Source organism: Lates calcarifer, linkage group LG11 (genome assembly GCF_001640805.2).
Source record: "Lates calcarifer isolate ASB-BC8 linkage group LG11, TLL_Latcal_v3, whole genome shotgun sequence".
Lineage (NCBI taxonomy): Eukaryota > Metazoa > Chordata > Actinopteri > Centropomidae > Lates > Lates calcarifer.
In genome coordinates, this window is record NC_066843.1 from 13,842,178 (window position 1) to 13,865,921 (window position 23,744).

At 40.1% G+C, this 23,744-nt stretch overlaps 3 protein-coding genes across 3 annotated transcripts; 1 reads left to right on the plus strand and 2 right to left on the minus strand.

Annotated features, from left to right (window-relative positions):
* Positions 1-6,182: 6,182 nt before the first annotated feature.
* Positions 6,183-11,824, minus strand: LOC108879273 (golgin subfamily A member 4-like). The gene is given in 10 exon segments (XM_018670504.2): positions 6,183-6,328; positions 6,549-6,641; positions 6,802-6,958; positions 7,258-7,363; positions 7,749-7,887; positions 8,158-9,585; positions 9,587-9,643; positions 9,645-11,105; positions 11,239-11,349; positions 11,555-11,824. Coding segments are annotated over 10 exon segments (3,963 nt in total). The 3' UTR covers positions 6,183-6,187.
* A 653-nt stretch (positions 11,825-12,477) lies between these two features.
* On the minus strand, positions 12,478-17,743 carry LOC127143026 (myosin phosphatase Rho-interacting protein-like). Its single transcript, XM_051074069.1, has 7 exons — positions 17,724-17,743; positions 17,214-17,268; positions 14,246-14,344; positions 14,015-14,071; positions 13,833-13,901; positions 13,589-13,678; positions 12,478-12,606 (listed from the first exon to the last, which is right to left on the minus strand). Exons 1-7 carry the CDS (start codon positions 17,741-17,743, stop codon positions 12,478-12,480), a joined length of 519 nt encoding a protein of 172 aa, XP_050930026.1.
* A 1,732-nt stretch (positions 17,744-19,475) lies between these two features.
* Positions 19,476-23,163, plus strand: natd1 (protein NATD1). The gene is made up of 3 exons (XM_018672754.2): positions 19,476-19,673; positions 20,894-21,012; positions 21,359-23,163. Exons 1-3 carry the CDS (start codon positions 19,574-19,576, stop codon positions 21,473-21,475), a joined length of 336 nt encoding a protein of 111 aa, XP_018528270.1. The 5' UTR covers positions 19,476-19,573; the 3' UTR covers positions 21,476-23,163.
* Positions 23,164-23,744: the final 581 nt, after the last annotated feature.

Sequence of the window (23,744 nt, forward strand, 5' to 3'; positions counted from 1 at the left end):
GGTACTCCAATTATACAACTGTGTAGCCGTCTGTTTCGTTCATTCTCACCGGTGCTCCTGCTGCTCGTGCTCACTGCGCAGTTTTGCTTCATTGTTCTGTTATCCAAAGCACAGTTACACATTTATCTGCGCTTGAGTTTTTAAATTATCTCTCGTTATTAGCTTCAACCTGGTAGTACCATATATATATATATATATATATAATATATATATATATATATATATATATATATAAACTACGTACAAGACTTATACATATAAACATCTTTGAGCAAAAGCTTGTAAGTAGTTTTTTTCCCTTTCAGTTGGAGGAAGCGTAGTTACAGCTTCTGAATTACAGCCAGAAATACACAAAACTTATGGATAACCTGTGATCACAGCCAGAGAGGTCGGTCAGGTGAGATGGTGCCACTGTCATTCAACATCTTTCTCATCTCTTTTCTAGTACAGTATGCCTTACGTACTGACCTACTGATGATGAAAATAGAGTTTCTAATTAAATGTACACATACATGGTTATTACACTGAAATGACTGTGTTTCCAGGCAAGAAATACCCAGCGTATAAAGATGAATTTTACACTAATTTTAATGTAAATGTGAAGGTATTACAATGATTTGACCCTTATGAAAACAGCACAATACCCTATTTATTACCCCTGTATTTCCCCCCTTTTGATCAAAGTATTACCCCTATCTATTATTAATTCCAGTGGCAGATTTAACACATATATCTAATCCTATTATCAGACACATATTATGTGATTATTATGAGCAGATTCGTCTCTAGTTTCTTATTATATTATTACTAGTTTTTAGCTGGAATGTAAAATGCAAACACATTAGGTTACAGTGGCCCAATGTTTTTTTTAAACTTCTATGGATAACTTTTGCTTTAAAATAACAACAGGAAAAAAAGGATCTTCCATTTTAGGAATAAACTTTAAAGAAAAATACTCCAACAAAATGGTTGCAGGCCTGTGTAACACAGCAGTGATCAAGGAAGACAGAACAAACACAAAAGGCTAGAGAAACAGTGGAGAGAGTCTCTGTTGGCAGCCAACACCGATAAAAACAACCTGCGAGTGGGGAAGAGAGGCGTTGTGCACCCACCCAACAGAAAGAAAAGCTGCACATACACAAGACACAGGACTTTTTTTTTTTTTTTTTTAGGGAGCTGTTCACCAACCGGCCTGCTCCAGTTAGGGAATATACTCCAGAGCAGCATAATCAACATCCTGCCTCATGATAATAAAGTGCACTCACCTTGTGAAGTAACACAGAGAGACCATGTTAGCGCCACATAAAAAAGGACTCTGTGTAGAATCTAGGTTCACACTATAGCTGACATGCTGAGTGCACTGGATTAAAAAAACATTAATGAAACGTTTGGATTTTTTTTTTTCACAAGAAAAACAAGACATCACAGTGTGAGGACATTTTCATAATCTTACATAATCTTTGGCTCTGCATTATTATCCAGATGAAAAGTTTAACGTGGTCTGATCTGTGAAAAGTCTCAGTCAGTCATTAACAGACATGTTTCCAGCTGACTGTGGAAGAAAAACAGAAAACTAAAAAAAAGCAGTTACATAGGTAGATAATATCCTCTGTGTTATTAACCATGTAAGGTGCATCATCAGTTTGTTGTTGTTATTATAATTTCTATAGAATGATATGCTTCACGTCTGTTTTTTTCACCGACCACGCTTCCCTTGACACACTTGACTTACAGCTCATACAAGAGTTGACTGTGTTGAAGTGCTTCCCCAAATACTGAGCGGCCTCATCGTCCTCATCATCTCCATCGTCCTCCATGCCGAGGCTGGTGTTGACAAATTGATGTTGGTGCCAGATTTATATTTGTCTCAGGTGAACAACGCAGGATTCATCCATTGTCATGGAAACACTGACAAATTTGAGTTTGAGCAAACAAGTTGCATGTAGGTCACACGCCTCTGGACCTGATTTTGTAACACTGTGATCCAAATCAGAGTGGGAAAAAAATATATATTAAAAATAAAAATCTGTGCGGCTCCTTGTCTCGGTCACAGTGATTTGAAAACACAAACACAGACCCGTGTCACATGTGGGGGGGGGGGGGGGGGATGATCAGAGTTGTGGTCCTGTCAGCTGCGGTGTAAACATGTCTGAAGTGTATCATTGGGGAAGCAGGCTGCGCTCGCTGATCGGAGCTGCTCCACTCCTGGTTGCTGTAATTGATCTTTGCATGACTAAATGGGCCACTTATTTTTACAGCATGAGCAGGTGCACCTGTGAGCTGGTGTTTTTACATCATCCGCTGATCAGTCATGAGGGCCGCAAGCGTTTGTGGGGCAGCTCGACACAGAACAAACCCTGCAGGTGCACATTCACACACACAAAGGAATACAGAAACAAACTAAGACAAGTTTATATTTTTCCAATAAAAATCACTCTCTCTCTGTTCTGTTTAACATGATGTAACCGGAGTAAATGTCAACTTATTATCAAAAACACATTCAGTAAATTATCAAGAAATTAGAAATAAAATACAGTATAACAGTATAAGTCATCGGAGAACTATATATAAACATGTTAGTCAAATGTTTTCACCATTTGTTTCAGTTCAGTCAACCATCTGTGAAATTATGTTGAACAGACAGAATTCAGATATAATAAGTGATATAATTTTTCATGTATTATTAAGAATGACATCAGAAACTTAATTGTCAGGAGAGCTACACAGTGCAGCCTACTGGTACCAATAAGAAATAGTACAGATATAACCTGACTGTTTGATAATGCTGGATCCTTGAGGTTTCCAGTCATGCTACTTCTATGCACTATGCATCAACCCTTTTGTTACACTGCCAAATCATGTAGCTTACACATGACAAAACTGTCTCAACTCTGAGTATACTTGTGTGCTGCATCTAATGATTATATATATATATATATATATATATATATATATATATATATATATATATGAACAGCAAAATATTCAGTTTCCAATTATGTAAAACAGAGAAAAGAGGCAAATCCTCACATTTGAGAAACTGAAGCCAAAAAAACAAAAAGAGCTAATGTTTCAGCTCTCGACCAGTTACTAGCTTTTTCTAGAGCTTTCAATCATTCATCAATTGTACTGTAGTCATTAGCGGTAAGTGGAGATGAGTTATGAAACCTTTGTAAACTCCTATTTCCAGTGTGATCTCTGAACGTTTCAGGTAATACAGTGTAAACCTCATCTGTCACTTCACTTCTGTGTTTGAGGATGAACGGTCTCACCTGCCTGATGTTAAAATCATGCTGCTTTTCAGAAAACAAGTGAGGAACTGGTGTTTATGTTGTCTCAAATATCGCAGCAAGCCAGAGAACCCTGAAAGGTGCAAAATTATATCCGTGATGGATAGCATTCAACGTCAGCTTTGTGCTTTCAAAGTGTCAGCTCACATGACCGGAGCTTCACACGCAGGAGTCACAGGAAAGGAGAGATGAGTGTTGGCTTTTAATGAGGTGCGATATTCCTCTTTGGGAACGTGGCTCCAAGGAACAGAGCAACATCGAGTTTAGGTCCTCGGCAAGGACACTGGGAGCGATGATTTATAATTCACACAGAAATCAGATCTCTGGAGGTGTACTGTAGAGATTTATTGTTCACAATCTGTTTCCATAGAATAAAGTTGAAAAGACTAAATTAGAGTAAAGCAAGAAAACACAGCCTTCTCATGGTGTTCTAAATAATTCTAGACTTTCAGGTTTGAGGGTTATCTGAGGTAAGTTATAGTGCGACTCTGAGTAAGTAATGTGAGTTCCTGTAATGTCTTCTCCTCAGGTTCATACTGTGTCACATGCTGTCACCGCAGGTTGCAGCACACATGGTGATGTCCTATGAGTATCTACACCAGCTCTTTGTCTTTTTAAAATACTGAGTGAAGTGTATGAAGCGGCAGTATTTGGATGTTATGAGTTTGATCATGATCAGACTGTTATTAGTGACACCTTATGAGAACTAAACTTTAAAACAGCTCATAATATGTAACCCAAATCTCCATCTAAGCCAAGTGGACTTGACTCTGTTTGTTTGAAGTTGCCTGTAATTTCTCATCCAAACTTCATCAGGGAGAGACTTTCTCTGTGATATTAATGATGCGTTCATGACATATCAAACATATTGTAATGGAAACTTTATAATTTATTGTAGTTTCCAACTTGTAAACAGGATGTATGTCAACTTACAAGTTGGAAATATGACCAGGAAACTTGTCAAACGCGAAGATGCAAATACTTTATTGTCGTTGTTTACATGACTGAATGACACTTATTTTCTCTTAATGATAAAATGTCTTTATCTTATGTCACAGCTCCAATATTTTGGTCATAAAACAGCCCCATGAGTACTTTTGTTTGGAGCAACAGGAGAACAAACTTTAACATTTAAAAAGTACAAAGAGAGTAAATGCTGTATTTTGCTACATCTACTGGTACAATATGTTCACAACAGCTTTTATACAGCTGATACAACTCACTGTGTTTTCTTTGACTGAAAACACAGGCAGTGTGTCTATAAGTTGATTATTCTGTTGCATAGTGAGTAACTAGAAACACTCATATAGAAAAGCCAGGGTTTGTTGCTCCCTCTAGTGGTACTCTGATGCTTTCTCTCTCTCTCTCTCTCTCTCTCTCTCTCACACACACACACACACACACACACACACAATATAGACATGACTTCTGTTTTCCAAAGCACACACAAATATTAAATCAGTGTTTTAAACAGTAAAAAAAAAAGTTATAATGCATATTGTGTAACACCAAATGTTACACACAGAGAGACAGAAAAACATCCTCTGTGTTTAAACTCCACTGACCAAACAGCAGTCTTACTGTGATATGCAGATTCCATCTTCTTCAGATCAGAATGATTCAAACAGCTTCATTCTTTCTTGGACAGAAAGGCCGTCTTTCAAACTCTGTAAGCCAAACACACACACACACACACACACATATACACACAAGGGTTAAAATGGTTAATAGAAATGGGAACATTCTGCATTTATCCATAGACAAGATTTACCACAACAGCTCCACTTTAATTCTGACTTTTATTGGAAAGGTCTGCTTCTTACCCTCTGCACTGTTTGTGTCCTTGACTATGATTACTTTCTGATGTGTGAACATTTTTGTGTGTTGTTTAACTAACCATTAAGCCTAACAAGTCTTTTGAAATTCTACATGATTTGCAACTTACAGTTACACACATGGATACTTTTATGTACTCAGTAAATCAGTAATGTCTCCAAAAAAAAAAAAAAAAAAAAAAAAATCTATCCTTTTCATGCAACAGCAACTTTTACCTTTGATCTCATTCCTCTGATCTGACGCATGAGGGATGATTTCTCTGTTTTCTTCAGAAAAGTACCATTCCTTGTGTTTGTCACAGAGTCCTCTGAGAAAACAAAGAGTGTGGTAAATAAAGAGACAGGAGGGATTAAAGGAGTAGTTCAACACTCTGGGAAATATGCTTATTTGCTCTGTTAAGGAGAGTTGGATAAGGAGATCGATAGAGGTGCTGCTAAGTTGTTACCTTTGGACAGAACCTGGCTGTTTCCCCCTGTTTCCAGTTTTTATGCTAAGCAGGATGAGCTTATTTCCCAAAATGTTGACCTGTTCCTTTAAGGTGGATCTAAACATTCATTTCATCAACCATGCACTGACAAAAAAATGTCAGGCTTCACATCATAACAGGCAACACTATCCCTTAACCAACCAAAGAAATGTGTGAATGTGTATGTTGATTATAATACATTTGAAAATGTACACAAAGTAAGAGGTGTCTCACCGAGGCTCTGTCCCTGAAGCATCTCTGTTTGGAGACCAAGTGAAATCTTCTCTGAGTTTGCTGACATCAGGATTGGGTTCGTCCTGGCTGTTCACATAGAGAGCCTTCAGCTTGTTCTGGGCATATATTTTGTCCTGTTGCACACGCAGACATGTCAGTGTAAAATTACAGACTGTTAAAGAGTTGCTCTTGTCTTATTAATAGTAAATATCTTATGAGAGAGGTTTGGATTTATACGCTGCCTTTGTCAAGTTAACTTAATCACATTATTTTAATATTTTAATACACACATTTTAAACAGACGGAGAGGTTCAATGTGACATTTTTTGTTGTTGTTTTCTTAAATGATGATGTCTTTCAGTTATGAATGCAGCATTCTGTAAGATCCCCAGAAGTTCAAAAAGATTTCAGTACCATTCGAGTCAATCTTCAACTCCTCCCTGAGTGAACGAGCTTCCTGTCTGAGAAACTGCATCTCAGCCTCCCTCGCCCGCAGAACCACCTGCAGCACAATAAAGTACATCAGCATAGTAGATGATTAACTACATATTAGGGTCCTTCAGTAAAGTATATGTGTTATAGTAAAGGAGCAAAGATGATAAGTGACAAAACATTTACTACATACCTATAAAAATTAATGGTTATTCTAGTTTTTCCATATGTCTCCATCTTTATGATGTGTGACAAAGATAAAGGTTTAACTCTATTTTCCAGACACTTACCTCCATCTCATAGAAGTCATTTGTTTGTGGGGCCACATGTGACTGTTTCCCATTTAGTGAGAAATGTAGCTCAGACATTTCATCTGTCTCTCTCTTCAAGAATGACACACAGTGAAAAATTGAATGCATTACTTTAGAAATACAAACACACACACAATGTTTGCAGTCTGAAGATGTGGACATGTTAACATTAATACAAATGAGGAAAGTTCAGCTACACTGTCCTGTTCCTTTAGGAAAACAGTCTTTATACCTGCTTCTTTTTGAGCTCCTGGTTTTCTTTTTGGTACTGCATCAAGGATTTTTTCTCATCCTGCAGCGCTTGACTCAGATGAGAGTTTTCCAGGCATTTCTGAGTGTGCTGAACCGACAACACCTCCAGCTCCTTGTGCAATAACTGGATCTCCTTCCTGCAGTGGCGAAGCAGAGGCACAGGTGGTGGTGTACTGTGAGGTGAGCAACATTTTGAAAGAAACTGTACTAGCAGCTGATAGATATTTGCTTAAATACTATTAAAAGCAAGCCAAAAAAATAATGAGGAACTGGGGAGAGATAGCTGCCAGGACATAGGCCCAATGTATAGCAATTCATCCTTAATAAGTTCAACAAAAGAAAACCAAGAATCCCATGGTAGTTATTAGTTTATCATATGAGGTGCACATTACAACAGGAAAAAACAAATCTTTTGAAAGGATTAGTGGTTACTCACTCATATTCAATCTGCAGCTGTGTGGTGTCAGCACTCTCCCTGATGTGCTGAGACTGTCTGCTCTTCTCTAGCTCCTTTTTATGGGCTCTCCTCATTGCTACAATTGCTGTAAAAAAATTTAAAATTAAATAAAATTTTAAAAAAAGATGTGACTTATAAATTGCACGATTATTTATCATATGATCTCCCAAGTGACCTATTTTTGACTTTTCATGATGGACAAAGCTTCTTGTGAATTAAAGCGTTTCCTTTTTCAAAAACCCTTACTTGTAACATTTATACATTTGATGTATATAATTTAGCTGATCTGTTCCTGTGTTATTACAGGGATGTCCTTTATTCACTGTGGCAAATCTAGAGCACATTGTCTGTCAATCAGTTCAGCAAAATGTCCTCATTGCAAAAAATTAAAGGAATTAAAGTCAGTTATTCATTGACATAATGAGCTAACAGTGCATTTATTGTATTATTTCACACTGAACAGCTTTTACCAGCCATTGTGGCAGCTGTCTCTTCCTGCAGCAGCTGGTCTTTCTCCTTCAGAAGCGCTGCCACCTCCGTCTGATGCTGCTGCTGAAGATCTCCTATCAGCTTCCTATGCATGTCCTCCATAGCAGTCAAACCATGATCCTGTATTGGAATTTATAAATAGTTCTCCATTAAATATATATCAAGTCAAGTCAAGTTAAATTCAAGTCAAGCCCAATATCACAAATTACACATTTGCCTCAACGGGCCTAACAATCTCTACTTAAATAGTTTCATAAATGTGCAGCAACAAAGACAAGCAAACTGTATGATCACACTACAATTTTCTTAAATCTTAAAAAGCTACAACCGATGAAATCAAATGCATTTTAAGATTTAAAGTGTTTAACAAAGAAATAAGGTGATTGTTACCTCAGATTTTTCAGTATCTTTCTGTGAAGCCTCTCTTGCTGCCACCACATCACCTCCCATCATCTGGTTCCCAATCTCCTCTTTTGCTTTTCTGTCCAGCGCAGCCTGGTCCAGTGGGGAGGAGTTACTTTCAGGTGTCTCTGTGCAGGTTTTGCTTTGTTTCTCTTTGGTGTAGTAACCGTGCAAGTGTTTCATCTCCTCCTCATGGATCTGCTGTAGCTCCCTTATCTTTGCTTGAAACTTTGTCTCCAGCTCCTGCATTCGTTCCTCGTGATAATCCTCGATTTTCCGTATGTCTTCCAGGAGTCTCTGGTTCCCGGTCTCTACAGATATTACCTTTTGCTCGGCACGCTCTAGTTCTTCTCTCAGCACGCTGTTGTCCTCCTGAAGCCGACATAAGGTGTGGTTAAAAGCCTCCTGCTCATCCATTAATGTTATGTCTCGCTCTTTGCACAAAGCTTGCAGTTTCTTCTGTAGCAGCTCGCTTTGCTGCAACTCCTGCTCTAAATCCAACTGCAGCCTGTTTGACAAATAAATCAACTTTACCTGCTCTTGCATCCAAATCATGTCGACTGCTGAATCATTTTCCCAGATGTCGTCCATATTACACTCACTGTCTGGTCCTTCAGAGATCTCCTGGCAGAGCTGGTTTAAGAAACTGGCCCGTCTTTGCAGCTGGGATGTAAGCCTCTCTAACCACTCTGGTTGTTTCTTGGCCTCCACCTTTTTGTCATCAGACTGGTCTATTTCAGCTGGTGTTGCAGCTTCTTCTAAACCTCTGCCCTCTGTCGTCACTTGCTCCTCATAAGGAGCCAACTCTGGGGGGTTGATATCTGCCAAACCCGTCCTTTCACACCCCACGTCTTTATTATCCGCTTCAGCCTTGATGCTCTCGTATGGCTGCTGATATTTTAAGGCAGCGTAAATGAGCTCAGCTTCGGCGCAGACTCTACCGATGGCAGCTTCCAAAGGTTCATCACTGTCACATTCTTCTTGCCCAAACTGAGTCCTTGATTCTGTTTTTAAGGCTATTCTTTGGGAGATTATGTTTTTGTACCTGTGTGCTACATCCCCTTCATCTTCTCTTGGTACTAAGGATAGTTGCCCAATGCCACATTGACTCTGGAGTACTGATAGCATTTTTTCTACCACAAATAGTTCCCTCATTAAACACTTTTTAACACTTGCCACATCATCCTCTGCTGGTAATGTATTAGTGAGTTTACTGTTAGCACCCATGCTGCTATCAGCTCCAGCTAAAGTCTCATCATTGAGGATTTTGTCCTCTCCTTTGCTGGCGTTATGTGATTCATGCTGTTGTTTCTCCGCCTCTCTCTGGCCGTGCTGAAGGCAGGCAGCAACGGTGGCTAGCTGCCTCTCAAAGTCTGCAATATTAATCGGAGTGGCCTGAAGCCTCTCCCTGCAGGCCCTGCACTATGTTCAGGGTGACGTGAAACCTGCCAGCCAACGTCCTGCAGCGGCTCTCCTGTCTCCTGGGCGAAGCGCTGGCTCTGCTTGGCCTGACTGTGGAGCAGCAGACTGAGGTGCTGGGCGGTGGCTCGGCTCTGAGTGAGCTGGGAGCAGAGGTGGGGGTCCTGGCAGCTGACGTGACTCTGGTGTTCCTCCAGTCTCTGGGTGATGTCTCTCAGCTTCTCCTCTGTGTCATAAAGCTTGGTTTCAAGTAACTGGATCACAGACATGAACCTCTCTGGGTCGTCTCCTGCGGTGACAATGTACTGGTACGATGGGTCAATGGAGCGAGACCTATTTCTTGCATGTTCGTGAGGATGGTTTACTTGAATATAGTCCACAGTGCCTGTTGTCTTTGGCCTGCAGTCATTTGTGGTGAGAAGCTCAGTTGTCTGCTGTTGCCAAGCAGGCTCTGATGACTCAACCTTCAGGTGAGAGGAGGCACAGCTGCAAACCTTCAGCACTTCATTGAGCTTCACTTCCGTCTCCTCCAAGCTGTTACCCAAGACTTCCATCTTCAACAAAACTTCGCTCAGCTCTTGCTCCTTCCTGTCGAGGAGTCTCTCGTAGCCCTCTCGTATGTCCTGTGTTTCTGACTCCCTTTGCTGAACCTTCCCTAAGGCCAGCTGCAGCTCCTCGCAGACTCTCTCATATGAGTGCTCAAGGTTGTAGTAGTGCGTCTCTTCTGTCTTCAGGCGGCTCTGCAGCCTGCCCACCTCCCCATCCGCCTCAGCTAACTGGTTCTGCAGCTCTTGACAGCGGCGGTCGAGCTGCTCCCTCTCCTCTTGAAGTTTCTGCACAGCAGACACCGTACGCGCCAGCTCCTCCTGAAGCTGCTGCTGGGCCTCCTCGATCTCCCTGGTCCAGGTCTGAGTCTTAGTCAGGCTCTCCACCTGCTGCTCAGCCCTGTCCAGTCTCTCCTGAAGGTCCTGCGAGTGTTGCTCAGCCTGCGCCAGGCTGGTGGCCAAGCTCCTCCGTTCTCTGTCCTGACTGGCTTGAAGGAGCATGAGGTGATTCTGCAGGCGAGCCTCTTTTTGGGCCTGCGCTTCCTCGTGGGCACAAAGTTGAGTCCTCACATCGTGGAGATTTTTCTGCAAGCGATCGGCCTCCTCCTGGAGGCTGTGATAACCCCGCAGCTCCTGCTGCAGCTGCGCCAAGCGGGACTCGGCCTCCCTCCTCTGCTCCTCGCTGGCACTCAGCTGGGACTTCAGGGAGGACACACAACGCTCCCACTCGATCTGCTGCTCGTGAAAACGCCGTCGGTCCTGCTCTAGATGAGCTTGCGCGAGTGCTGTGGCATCACCTGTGACCAGTAACTGAGCTTGTTGAGCTAAAAGATCTACTCTTCGCCGTAGTTCGGCTTCTCTGGCCTCCTCCTGACTCCTCCTCTGTGCCTCCAGCTCATTGCGGAGATCGTGGTTTATCTTCTGCAGTCGCTGTATAGCCAAAGCTTCCGAAGAGTTTGAAAGGTGGTCATTCTATAAGACAACAGTGAGCTGTGCTTTACATGGTGAAATCAATGGACAAATAGTTTTTTTGCATCCTCACCCATGGAGTCTATCAATAAATCTGAAAGTAAATCCTTTTTCTTATATGCAGTGTGTGTAATACCTGTGGATGAACCCTTTCTCTTGAATGACTCTCTCTCTTACGTTGTAGTTCATCTTGCAGATTCCTGTTTAACTTCTGGAGTCGAGACAGTTCCTTCTGTGTTTGCTCCAGCTGTGGATAAATGGTAACAAACTTTCACTGCGAACATGTTTTCATGTTTCATTTATTAAACTCTTACATAGATTTGTGCACCTCTGATTCTTACAGTTTCTTACAAGGTTGAGTTGCTTTTTATTTCCTGCTTGTGACACCTTGGTATGACACAAAAAAGACACCTCTTAGACACACACAGACACACACACACACAAAGTCTCACCTCTTTGACAAGCTGCCCCGTTTGCTGCTCACACTGCAGTGTTTCTTTGTCTTCTGTGCACTCACGGGTGGTGTTTATTGGTGCTTGCTGCACCTCACTCTGGGGTGTGGTTTTAACTTCCTGCCAACTTTGCTCGATTTCACTCTCCATCTCCGAACACTCATCAAAGCGCTCATCGTTTGACGGCACCACTGTGGAGGTAGAACTGTGATTTCCAGCTCCTTCAGCACACAATGCTGCATCTGTCACACCTGGTGCACAGAAGGCCATATAGACAAATACATTTAGTCAGTGTCATATGTAATGAAACAGTATGCTAACATGCATTTCTCCCCCTATGTCCATTTTACATTCGGAAATACAAAACTTTTTAATGCATTTGGATCCTTAATGTTAAAACTAGTTGATGAAAAATGACTTTTTCTTATTTGTCTTAGTTTGTTCAATGACTCACCAGTTTGTGTGGTTCCAACAAGAGGACACTGATGATTAGAAGCACCGTCACCCTCCTCCTCCTCCACCTGGTGCGGAGGATTGATGGGCAGCAGAAGCAGAGTTTCCATCAGCAGAGCTGTGCTCGTTTTCTGGCTGCAGTTTGGTCTCCTGTTCTTTCTGCTGTTGATGTGAATCCTCTGCCCGGTCACTGGTTTTGTGCTCTTGCAAGCAACTGTTTGGTTGCTCACATTTCCACACAACCTCAGTTGACTCTGAATCTGGCTGTTGTGGTTTCTGTAGAGTCCCCTGCTCTGAAAGGGAACTGTGAGGAATATAAAACAAACTTCTTTACAAAGGGTATTTTGTAGTTGATAATAATTCCACTAACAGCCATAAGGAGTTCAAATACTTCATGATGTAAATGCTCATGAATCCACCCTAAAGGTAGATCCCATCTACAAATTAGGTACCAATTATGCAGCATTTATTTAAAACCACTCCACTGACCTCGTGACATCAGGTGTAAGACTGGGCCTCACGTTCTTCAACACTGCTTGAACCCAGTTGCGTCTCATCCCAGAGGTCATCGCACAGAGCGTGTACACACTATCTCTGGTCTGTGGAAAAAAAATATATATATATAAATATATATAAATATTCAGTTTTATGCCTTGTAATAAAAGATCTGTTGGCTTTAAAAGCTAGTTTATTTGTCACAGTTTATTTAAATTGCTGTATTCTGTATCTTGATATACCTCAGCAGTGGAAAATGAATGAGGCTTGACTCCTGCTATCCACCTCTCTTCCATAAGACATCCAAATAAAACACACTTTTATGATTATTGCAGAAAATGAGTGTTGTGAGGCAATTTATCAACAACAAGCAAATGGCTACGACTGGAATTCCTTCAACTTTTCCCATCAAACACTGAGCAGGCAAAAGAAAAGAAGATGTGTGCTATGTTGCAGATTTAGCAGTTAAGAGCAATGACATGAACCATGAAGTAGTATTTCAGTAAGTAAGAATCTTTGCCTTGAGATCAAATAAAATTCAGCTGAGGCTGCAAAGAACAATCAGGATATTGTCAAAAATGAACTTTCTCCACAGGAAAGAGGACATCACTCCTCTGACATGGAAGAGCCCACAAAAAAGACAACATGCTTCCACAGAGAGGCTGCAGCAAGTCATGAAACATGAAGACTCTATTAAAGAGATATTAAAGACTCAAGACACAAACCAGAATCAACCTTCTTCATACTGTTACAGCCTCTATACAAAGACACAGAAAACTATCCATTGGTTACTACAAAGTTCATCCATACCAGGTCCACAGTCGCCTCATATGAAATGTGTCACATAAAATCCATGGTAGAAAATCTACAGTATGAATGTGCAAACAAACTCTGTTCCAGCACCAACCACCTGCTTCAACAAAAAGATCCTTGACTCAAGGCCAGTATGTTTTTGTGATTAATCTCACTCTTGTCACACTCGCCACATATTAGAGACAACATGTGATGATATATATTGTCAGACTCATTGGACTACATGAACCATTCATTTGTTTTACTGTAAAGTGCAGCAACTGTTGAACTCACATGAATTTGAAAACCACAGTCCCTCTGAGCTGGGTACTCTGTGATGTCAAAACATGTGGACAAGTTTATCTCACCGTCCACATCAGCTGCCTGAAACGAACAATCAGGGAACAAGACAGCTTAGAGGCAAATGTCTGTATCATAAGATTACATTCAGACATTGACTCACAGTTAATGTTGAGCATTAACTGTTTTGCTTTTCTTTTTTTTTTTTTCCATTCCATAAAATGAATTAGCAGCGCACCTCCTCAGCACCTGAATCTCTGTAGAACCTCAGGATTTGGTCAGTCAGGACAAACCAGTGTTTCTGCCACTATAGGAGACACATTCACAGTCAAGGGAGAACAAGATATTGCACAAAGTCAGCTTGGAAATCATGAACTCATTTCCACAGCTCCTTAAGTAAAGGTGAATTGACCAGTTCACCTGCCCAGATGCATCCTGCCGCATCATCCATCCTTTCTTAAAGTTGAGTAGGTCAGGCTGAAGAGGAAGTAAAACATCTTGTTTGCCATACCAAAGAAATATTGTATCAGATAATCTATACCATGTGATTTGTTTTTTTGTTTTTATACATGTTAACAATGAAAACAGTCAACATGCAAACATTTGCTAAAACAGGAATGTTCTTATATGACATGCCATAATAAGACTCACAATAGCAGAGGCCTCAGCACCTCTGCACTCAAAGGATTTGAGCTGGCGGTACCGGGGCAGAGACGAATGAGAGACATCAGGAACAGACCGTTTTAACTCCTAGCACAGAAAAGAGGGTACAACTGAGGCTGTAGGTTTTTCGTCGTGGTTTCCAAATAATCTAGTATAATGTTAGTTATCATCAAGTTAAAAACACTGGAGACCTGCAGTTAGTATTGTGTTTGTATCTGAGGTGCTTGACACATAGCAGGGCATGCTAAGTACCTGTGCTGTTGTTTTCAGTTTTAAATAATCTTGTAATTGATATGTAACCCTTTTTGTAGTTTTTTGTATGCTAATGGAGATGTGCTGTCCCAAAAGTTTACATATGTACCTTTCAGAGGAGCATGAACACAGTGTTTGATGATAAACAGTAAATAGCACAGGACCCACAAAGGATCCCTGTGGCACGGCAGCTGCTTATATTGAATACAGTGCTACCAGATAAATATGTTTAATTGGCTTTTCTTTTACAATGTCGCTAATAAGCAGGGCAACATAGAAATTTGTCAATTAAAGCCATTGCAGTGTACACCTTTATGTGGGGGGGCCACATGTATAGTTTCAACATGACTGACATTTATAACCTGTAGAGCTTCAATTACAGCTTTTGCAGTCAAGGGTCAAAAATAGTTATATATAGAAGCTAAAAGTAAAAGTACCTGTTTCTTTAGTTTGCTGTCGTGATGATGACATGCAATGGTGGAAACTAAAGAGGAGGAAGACTCCAGTGGCTCAGAGGAGCTGCTCGCTTTTCATTTTCTTTGTATCACCATCACGACATTGGTCTTTGTTGTCCCTTAATGATAAAAACATAAAATAGAATATTATAACCATCTGTCATTCAGTTGCATTTTTACAGAAACAATAAAAATGAAAAATCCAGTGTTTATCTTTCTTTCTTTCTTTTTTTTTTGAGAAACAAACCTGCTTTGCTCAGAGTATGACAGCCGGCGAATATCCATGACTTTCTTTTCTGAAGTTTGTCCTTTTTTAACTTGTGAGCTTGGAGCTGCATGATCTAAATCTGTTTCAGAAATAACAGTAAAGAAACAGCTGTATATCAAACAACATGATACGGAGCCCCCTAAGGGACATGAGGGAAAAATGGTGGGTGGAAAAAAAAAGATGAACTTTTGCAAGATCTCACAAAACTTTTTTTTTTTTTTTCACCCATCAATTTTTTCCCCCCATGTCCCTTAGGGGGCTCTGTAACATGAGACACTTATACGTTATGTATATACGTTTCTTGACTTAAATATGATTTCATTTGGATTTGTACCCAAGAACCACAAATAAATGATCATAAATAAAACATAAATAATTTTACCTTGTCCAGTGGATCTTTGGTCAAGTCTGTTTAGGGAACGGCTGCTTCTCATGAACGGAGCGGCAGTGAGAGAGGAGGTGTGGAGGGACGAGAAGCTCCGGCTGCTGCAGAGGCGGAGAGCTGTTCTTCCTGGGTGAGATGCTTGTTTGGTGCCCTGGTGGCTGAGGCTCCCTCTTTTCAAACTGCCACCAACTTTACTGCCACTAGCTGTCGAGTCACTGCCTCTGCTGCCGAGACTGTTGCTCCTTCCACAGCTAACGCCGGGCTTAGACGTACTGCTACCAGCCTGCTTACCACTGCTAGATACAGGCACTGTTACTGTTGCTGGGTCCTTTGGGAGAGAGAGAAGAGTGACAGCAGATGGTCAATAGTCACTGTCCAAAAAAATAAGTCATAAAAACAGTAGTCTGTTTTTCAGTTATGGGGATGACAATGTTTAGATGTCAAACATTGCACCTTTTGCTCACCCCCATCCTAACCTGGACTCTTTGACACATGCAATCCAATCACCAATGGAGAGAACCTTTTAATCCTCACAAGAGCTCTTAATTTGCTTAAGTACCATCTGACCTACGCTGTGATCATGGACACACACACACACACACACACACACATTAAACTTAATCACACTTGAGCATTGGGGAGCCATCAGGCAAAGGCAGTGTATTCCAGTCTCAGTAGATGCAACCTCACCAACTGCAGAGGCAATCAATCTGTGGCCACAGCACACGACAGAGAAATCAATTAGAAGAGGCTCGAAGAGTCCTGACTTAGCGACTTGTGCTGGTTTTTACTGCACTGATTTGATCTTCGGCCATTAATGGCCACGTAAATCAAACTAAATGCAAGCAAAAATATGCACCCACTTTGAGGAAATTGTGTCCATGTTAACATGGACGACACAGAGCGTTACAAATGTAGCCCAGTAATGTTAAACATTTTCAAATACACAGTTGATATTGATTATACTGGTGGAGGAGCAGGAAGCTGTTAAAACTGAAGATGCTGTATTTCAGACCTCGTAAAAACCCACCAGAAAATGGTGATAAAATAAACAAATCATTTATTTGTCTGTCATTACAAAACCAGCAAAACACAGGCTGAGCAGATAGACTTTATTTGGGCTTTTTTACACAAAGTAAAACAACAACCAGGGAGAATTAACATTTTTTCTATTTATTAGTTGTGGTATTACCCAAAGTTTGGATTTGAATCATACTGGCATGGTGTGCTGTCTTCACACATGCTAGCAAACTCTTGTTTATTGTGATAAAATGTGTTCTTTATCCAAAATATGTGTTTTCCACTACAGCTAAGCAACCATCCTGGTATAAATGCATTTCTCTAAAATGTGTGTCATGTGTTGCCTCAACCTCATGACCTTCATATCTATATGAAATTAATGAATTTGACATGAAATGGGATCAAACTGACCACATAGTCACAGAGTACAAATGTCTCATTTTAAGAAGGTTTTAAATAAATTAGTCAGTGATGTCTCTGAAGAAGATTCTATTAGACAAAACTTTCTAAAAGTCATAAGAATCACTGAATTACCTATCTAGCATTTCTGAATTTCCAAATGAATTTGGTATTTACCTTTCCCCCTTTTTTCTGTGTAGCTGTGTTGGTCTTTACCAGCGTCTCAGGCCACCTGTTAATGATACAATTAAGTTTAAAAAAAAATGCAATGCAAATAACTGCTGCAACAAATGATCTTTTTCTCCTATTTAACTTATTTATTTACGTAATGACACAGAGTGAATTAGCACAGAGTTAGCAGGATTTGATTTGACAGCCATGTGAGAGTAATGCAGTGACTGCTAACATTGTCTGCAAAGATTTTCCTTTCATAATCAAACAGCCATCCCCTTAACTTTTCTTTACATCAAGAGTAAATCGTATATAAGCAAACACAATTATACATTTAACAGTCACAGCAATATATTTATCTCCTTGAGTTTTTACTTTAACTGAATGATCTCAGCTAAATAGCCTATTAACAGAACCAGTGCCCTTCAAACTATATATTGTTGTGTGTTTTTTATCAGCTAAAATGAATTAATTTCCTGTGTTACAAAGGAAATAAGCTGATAAGGGCTTACTTACCTTGGCGCCTTGGACATCATTTTCACGGTAGTACAGTGAGAATACACCAAGCAAGAACTTGTAGCTGATATTATTATTGATCAGTCCGCAAAAACAGGTGCGCTCCCTCTCAGTCTGGCATAAACCAGAGAGAATAAATCACAAACAGTGTCCCAAAGTAACACACACACACACACACATACACAGTGTAATCCCATACAGAGTTGACAAACTCCATTAGAGTTTTGTAGGATTAGGCACACCGCTTAACAGGATTACTACACAGTAATTTTAGTGAACTTGATGTACCTATCTATATAATGTCTAGAAATATTCCAAATGTCTATCAAGTTCATATTAAGTCACAGTGTTTATTTTACGTCAGCAGAGTCTGAAGTAAGCAGCGTTAGACACAAGAACTCACTCAAGAATGGTTGAGAGGGATTTGACTGCTGACTGTACATTTGCTGTGCTGAGGGACACACAGCGACACAGCTGTCACCGAGGATCTGTGAGCTGTGACCTGATCTGACCCATCAAAAACAATTTGTTGTCTGAAGAAGAGTATATTTATACACCAAAAAAAAAAAAAAAAAAAACCCAAAACACTGTGTAATGTGAGTTGAGAGTGAGAAAGATTCCACTCTTGAATTTCCAACACCACATCATGCAAGGGGATCTTAAGTGCTAAATAGTCATTTTACTGTGTGTGTAAAAAAAATTCAATTCCTCCAATCAGGAGCAAAGTAGCCAATTTTCTTATCTTGATGCAAGTGAGAAATTTCCATTTTCATTTCTAGAGGTTAAAATGCTGTTATAGCTTAATCTAATGCCACAAGGCAGCTCCAAGTATTTGTAACTGAGCTGAATATATCTAATGTACCAGGTAATATAAGGTTATATTAATGTGGTAATGTTACACTATGCTATACTATATGTTTTTGAACATTCAGTTGTGACTCACATTTTTATGGACTGGGTTTTTTGACACGTTTAATATAAAAAATAAATAATAAGCGATTAATCCATATTTTCTGTCCATCAGTGTCTGGTGCAGTGCAGTAACTAAACAGACATTCAGAGGCTGCAGTAGGCTGAATCATTTGCTCAGTTGAGAAGATCATCACTGTCATGATATCAACTGGACTTTACATTGTACTTCTTCACTGTTATGCATTTTAATTACTGTGCACCTGTTACATCTAGTTTGCACTTCATACGCCTCACTTCTTTCCATATAGCAAAGTCCATATTTAATTTCAAATTTATATATCTGCTTTCAGAACTATAGTAATTGTGTGTAAGTAGATTTTTAATTTCAATCAGATTATGATAATTGGTGACAGTTAAGGGACATCTGTCTGCTTTGAGTACTTTTACTTTGGATACTTTGAGTACATTTTCCTAATCTGCTAATATTATGACCTATTTTTACTTAGTTAACATTGTTAACTCAGGTATTATACTTTTACTTTACTTAATTAAGTATTTAAGTACTTCTACTTGAGTGTAGGACCTGAATACTTCCTCTGCAACTAGTCTCAGGATTTGGTTTATTCTCCAGCATTTCTCAGCAGAAGTTGAATTTAGACTCTATGCTTCTTCCAATTAACGTTTTTATCAAAACCATGTGTGACGATGACTAATATATTAGTTATCTTAATCTTTAGATTAGGAGTAATCTCAATGTGTGCACTGTTTGGTCCGCTCCGGCAGCTCCGGCGGTGATTGGCTGTGCGTCACGTGACCTCACAGCTGATTTCGTTGGCTGGAGTGTTTTGCTTTGGCCGTTCATCATTTCATGTTAGCCATTTCTGCTTAGCAACGCTGTGGAGTAGCGTAGCAATCATCGTCAACTTCAGCGAGCTACCATGGCACAGGCAGCACAGGCAAATGCCTTCGACGCAAGTAACTCTCAGATCCAGGTGGAGCACGATAAAAAGCGTCGGCAGTTTGTCATAAGGCTGAATGGTAAGTTCAACATGTAAACATTAGCATGCTAGCTGGCTAATGCTAGCTCAGAGGTTGGTGTAGCTTTCCTCGCTGCTAACATCGTCGTCGTGCCCTTATTGATAACTCCAGCTGCCATTTCGGACACAGATGGGTTATTCATTTCACATGGGCGGAATGTCACGTTTTTATTCTGATATTATTTCGTGTCAGGGACCGAACAGACGACAGGGGTTGTTTAAAGCTAATGACTTCCTTGACTTTTAACTCCACCAGCTTGTTTTTTTGGGCACGTCGACAACATTTTTTCTGCACTCCCTTCCTGATAGCAAACACACAACCTTTAACAGCATCCATCCACAAAAGACAGTTTAGTGGACATTTATGAACACCAGTTATCCTGAACATCAAGTTCCCTTTATAACAACATAGCTCCTCTCCTCGCTCCCCTTTACAAGTTAAGCTTAAAACACCTATTATATCATATTACCAAACATTAACAGTCAGTGGTTAGTAGTCAGACCCATATTTTGGTTGTGGTACTTATTTTTGCCCTGTTTTGGCACAGGACTGTTCAGTGTATGACAAACTAAAACACAGGTGTTTTGAAGTGTGTTAAAGTGTGTGTAAAGTACATCCAGGTCAGTCTCATTCAGGATTTTATGAAAATGATTTTTGAATGTTTAAGAATATAGATTATGTTGCACATTACAACTGTGTTTACAGCAAAAAGATGGAAGCCATTGTTCCCTGACTGAAGATCTTATCAGTCTCTCTCTCTCTCTCTCTCCCCTCCACCCAGCTACTTTATCCTTTTTCCACAAGCACTTGTCTGTACCTGGCTAGGCCATGTGTTATTTTTGACTGTGGTACGTGGTGTTAAACCAGTGGCTCTCTTGTTCTGAAGTGATTGAAGGCTCACTGCATCAAATTACTCATGTCTTGTTTTATTAAGCAGCCATGTTGTAGTATTATATGTAGAAGCTGTAAGCTGCTACTGCAGCTTGATCAATAACTTAAGCAGTGAGCTCACACACAGCTTTAAATGCCCAGACTTCATGTTACGCTAGCATACAATTATGTAGCATGCATGTAGTAGATGGTGCGCTATATGTTTTTGTGTGTTGTCGATTGTGACAATGAACAATTTTGTGAACCTGCTAGATAAAATTAGCCCTTAAATGTTCACATTTAACAGTGGACAAACACACTACTACACTACAACTTGTGTCTGCCCTCAGGATCTCATGACCGTGCAGTTCTTCTGTATGAATATGTTGGGAAAAAGACGGTGGACTTGCAACACACCGAAGTTCCAGATGCGTACAGAGGGAGAGGAATTGCCAAACACCTGGCCAAGGTAAAACTCAGAGAGACTGGTTATTTCTTTGTCATTTAATCTTCTGTCTGTTCATTTCTGAAAGACAGAGTTTGTAACACCAGAGACTGTTTGAAGTGAGTGGCACTGTGAGCACATGAACCCCAATTATGCTGATGATTAGTATTGTGCTGTAGAGCCAAATGCACCTTATTTTGATGACTTTGCTAATCATTTTACCACTCTTTCCTGGCAAGCATTCTCAATCACACATCATATGGTTGTATTTTTGAATGTACAAATATGAAAATCTATTAGAAAGTGTTCATATGAAATGTTGCTGCTTGTCAGAGCAATTTAATGTTATTTTGTGCTTGTGTGATGGCAGGCAGCCATGGATTTTGTGGTAGAAGAGGATCTGAAAGCCCACTTGACCTGCTGGTACATTCAGAAATATGTCAAAGAAAACCCCCAGCCTCAGTACTTTGAACATATTTATCAATGACCCCACATGGCTCCGACAGAGAAGAGAAGGAGACAGAGACTCCCAGGAGATAAATACTGTGTGGCAGCATGCATTGGAGTTACAGGCTGATATACAATTAAGGACCTTCCAGGCATTGTTAAACATGACATTGAGTCAGTCCAGAGACAACTGATCTCACGGCAAAGATGTCCGTGAGCTGAGCGTTGACAGGTCAGTAATGTCCATAACACGGGGATGCACACTCGCCAGAGACAGGAAGTAATTCACCTGGTTGCAACTTGTGAACACAAGCAAACCAACCAACCAAAACTGAAGCCTGTTACCTCAGACAGAAACCTCCAGGTTGTATACCCATCACTGTCTGAAAGCAACATAATGACAACATACGTGAGTCGAATACTGTGTTGCAAATTTCCTGTCCTCCTTTGGACTCCCTGGTCGCGAACTGCATGACCGATCCAGGTGTCTTTCTCTGTGATGGTTTGAACGGAAGCAACGATGGCTTCACTGACGCTCAAATGATGATGACTTTTATATTTCAACCCTCTTTTGATATTCTTTGAGTCTGTTATTTTTTCAATTTGCTTTCCACTCTTAGAAATTGTGTTTCTTAGGGCTAAAATTCTAGTGTAGTAGGTTGTGAAAGCTAAATGCATCTTTGAAACATCAAGCTAATTTTTTCTACACAGTTGCAAAGAGGCATAGGCATAAATTTGGTGGGTAACGGGTCATTTTTAAAAGTACAATCTGTATTTTTAAGACATTTATTTTCACAATTTCTCAATTTGGTTCCACTGTTACTCTGTCTACTTCAATACTTCCAAGTAATAGAAACTTACTGTCCTTTTATTGGAGTTATAAATTGGTGAGTCAAAGGTGCAGGGATTTGTAAACCAAAGAAAACAAATTGAGGATGTTTAACTCTGGAGGCAGAACCATGTTCTCCTTTGTACATGTTAAATGTTACACACACACACACACACACACACAATAAATTAGGTCTGAAGCTTGTCACTGTGCGGCACAACACTTTAGTGTGGATGTGAATAAATATCTCTGCTGAAACCAGCTAATTCAGAAAAAGCACTGCTACATTCAGGGCATTTACAATCTATGGTGTCAAGCCGTCCTTTGTTCTGTCACCCAGGAAAATGACACTGGATGGCCGTTCGTTGTCCTTTAATGTTTTTATTTCTCTCCCCCACAAGGCCTTTTTAGCCAGCTGATGTCAAAATGATAAAGGTCATATCATAGAAGAAACATTTTACTGACAAAAATGGTTTACTGTGGTTTCCCTTTTTTTTTGGCTATCCAGGGGTTTTTGCTGTCGACAATCTAAAGTGTTGAGGAGAAAAATACCTCAGGTCACTCGGCACACACCGGCAGGACAGACATCAACATGCAAAGCCAGACCGTCTGCTTTAAGAATCACATAGAGGAAATTGCAGGAAACCTCTTTCCCTTAGTAAAACCTTCCTGTAGGTGGCACAGACCTATTGATAGGCCATGGTATTATTTCATTTTTTTGTGGTTTTGTTTATATTTGTGTCGTCTTTGAGAGGAAACAAATGCCTGATTTTAACAGTTTTGAGCTGGCGGATTAACCAAATGTGTGAAAATGTACCAATCCTTGTTCTATTGTTTTGTGCTTGTCTTTTTTCCATAATTGTTGTCAGTAAATAAATAAATACTCATCACATAATAAATGTTAAAGTATGTATTTATAACAAAACCTACCTGCATATCAGCAAGGTAAAATAATTACTGCACACACACACACAGCTGGAGAGCCACTAATGGATATACAACTTCAAACTCTGTGTGTATTGGTAACAGTTCCTTGGTAAACTCTTGCTAACATCCTACAATGAACAGCATTAAACCAAGGAAACTGAAGCTTTTATATATTTGCTGTATATCTTAAAGTCCAATCTTCAAACTCAATTGCAGCACATATTCAGGTTTTTTTGTTTTTTTGTTTGTTTGTTTGTTTTGTTGACCCAGACACTTGCTGCATAATTTGAAAAAGCCTTACTTTGGCGCCACCCAATGGCTGTATCAAGACCTCCATGAATAGACATTGTAATTCAAGACAGTGGGTCAGCAGAAAAATTAGCAGTGTTTTGATTTTAGTGTGATCTTGACATGTGTCTGCTATTCAGTAGTTTAACAATGTGGGCGGCAAAAACGAAACACTGAGGCTGTGACCAGATAAGAGGAAGACTCTGGGTCATATCATGGGTCTGTTGTTAACAATGTTAACTGTACAGGACTGCACAGTTGTCAA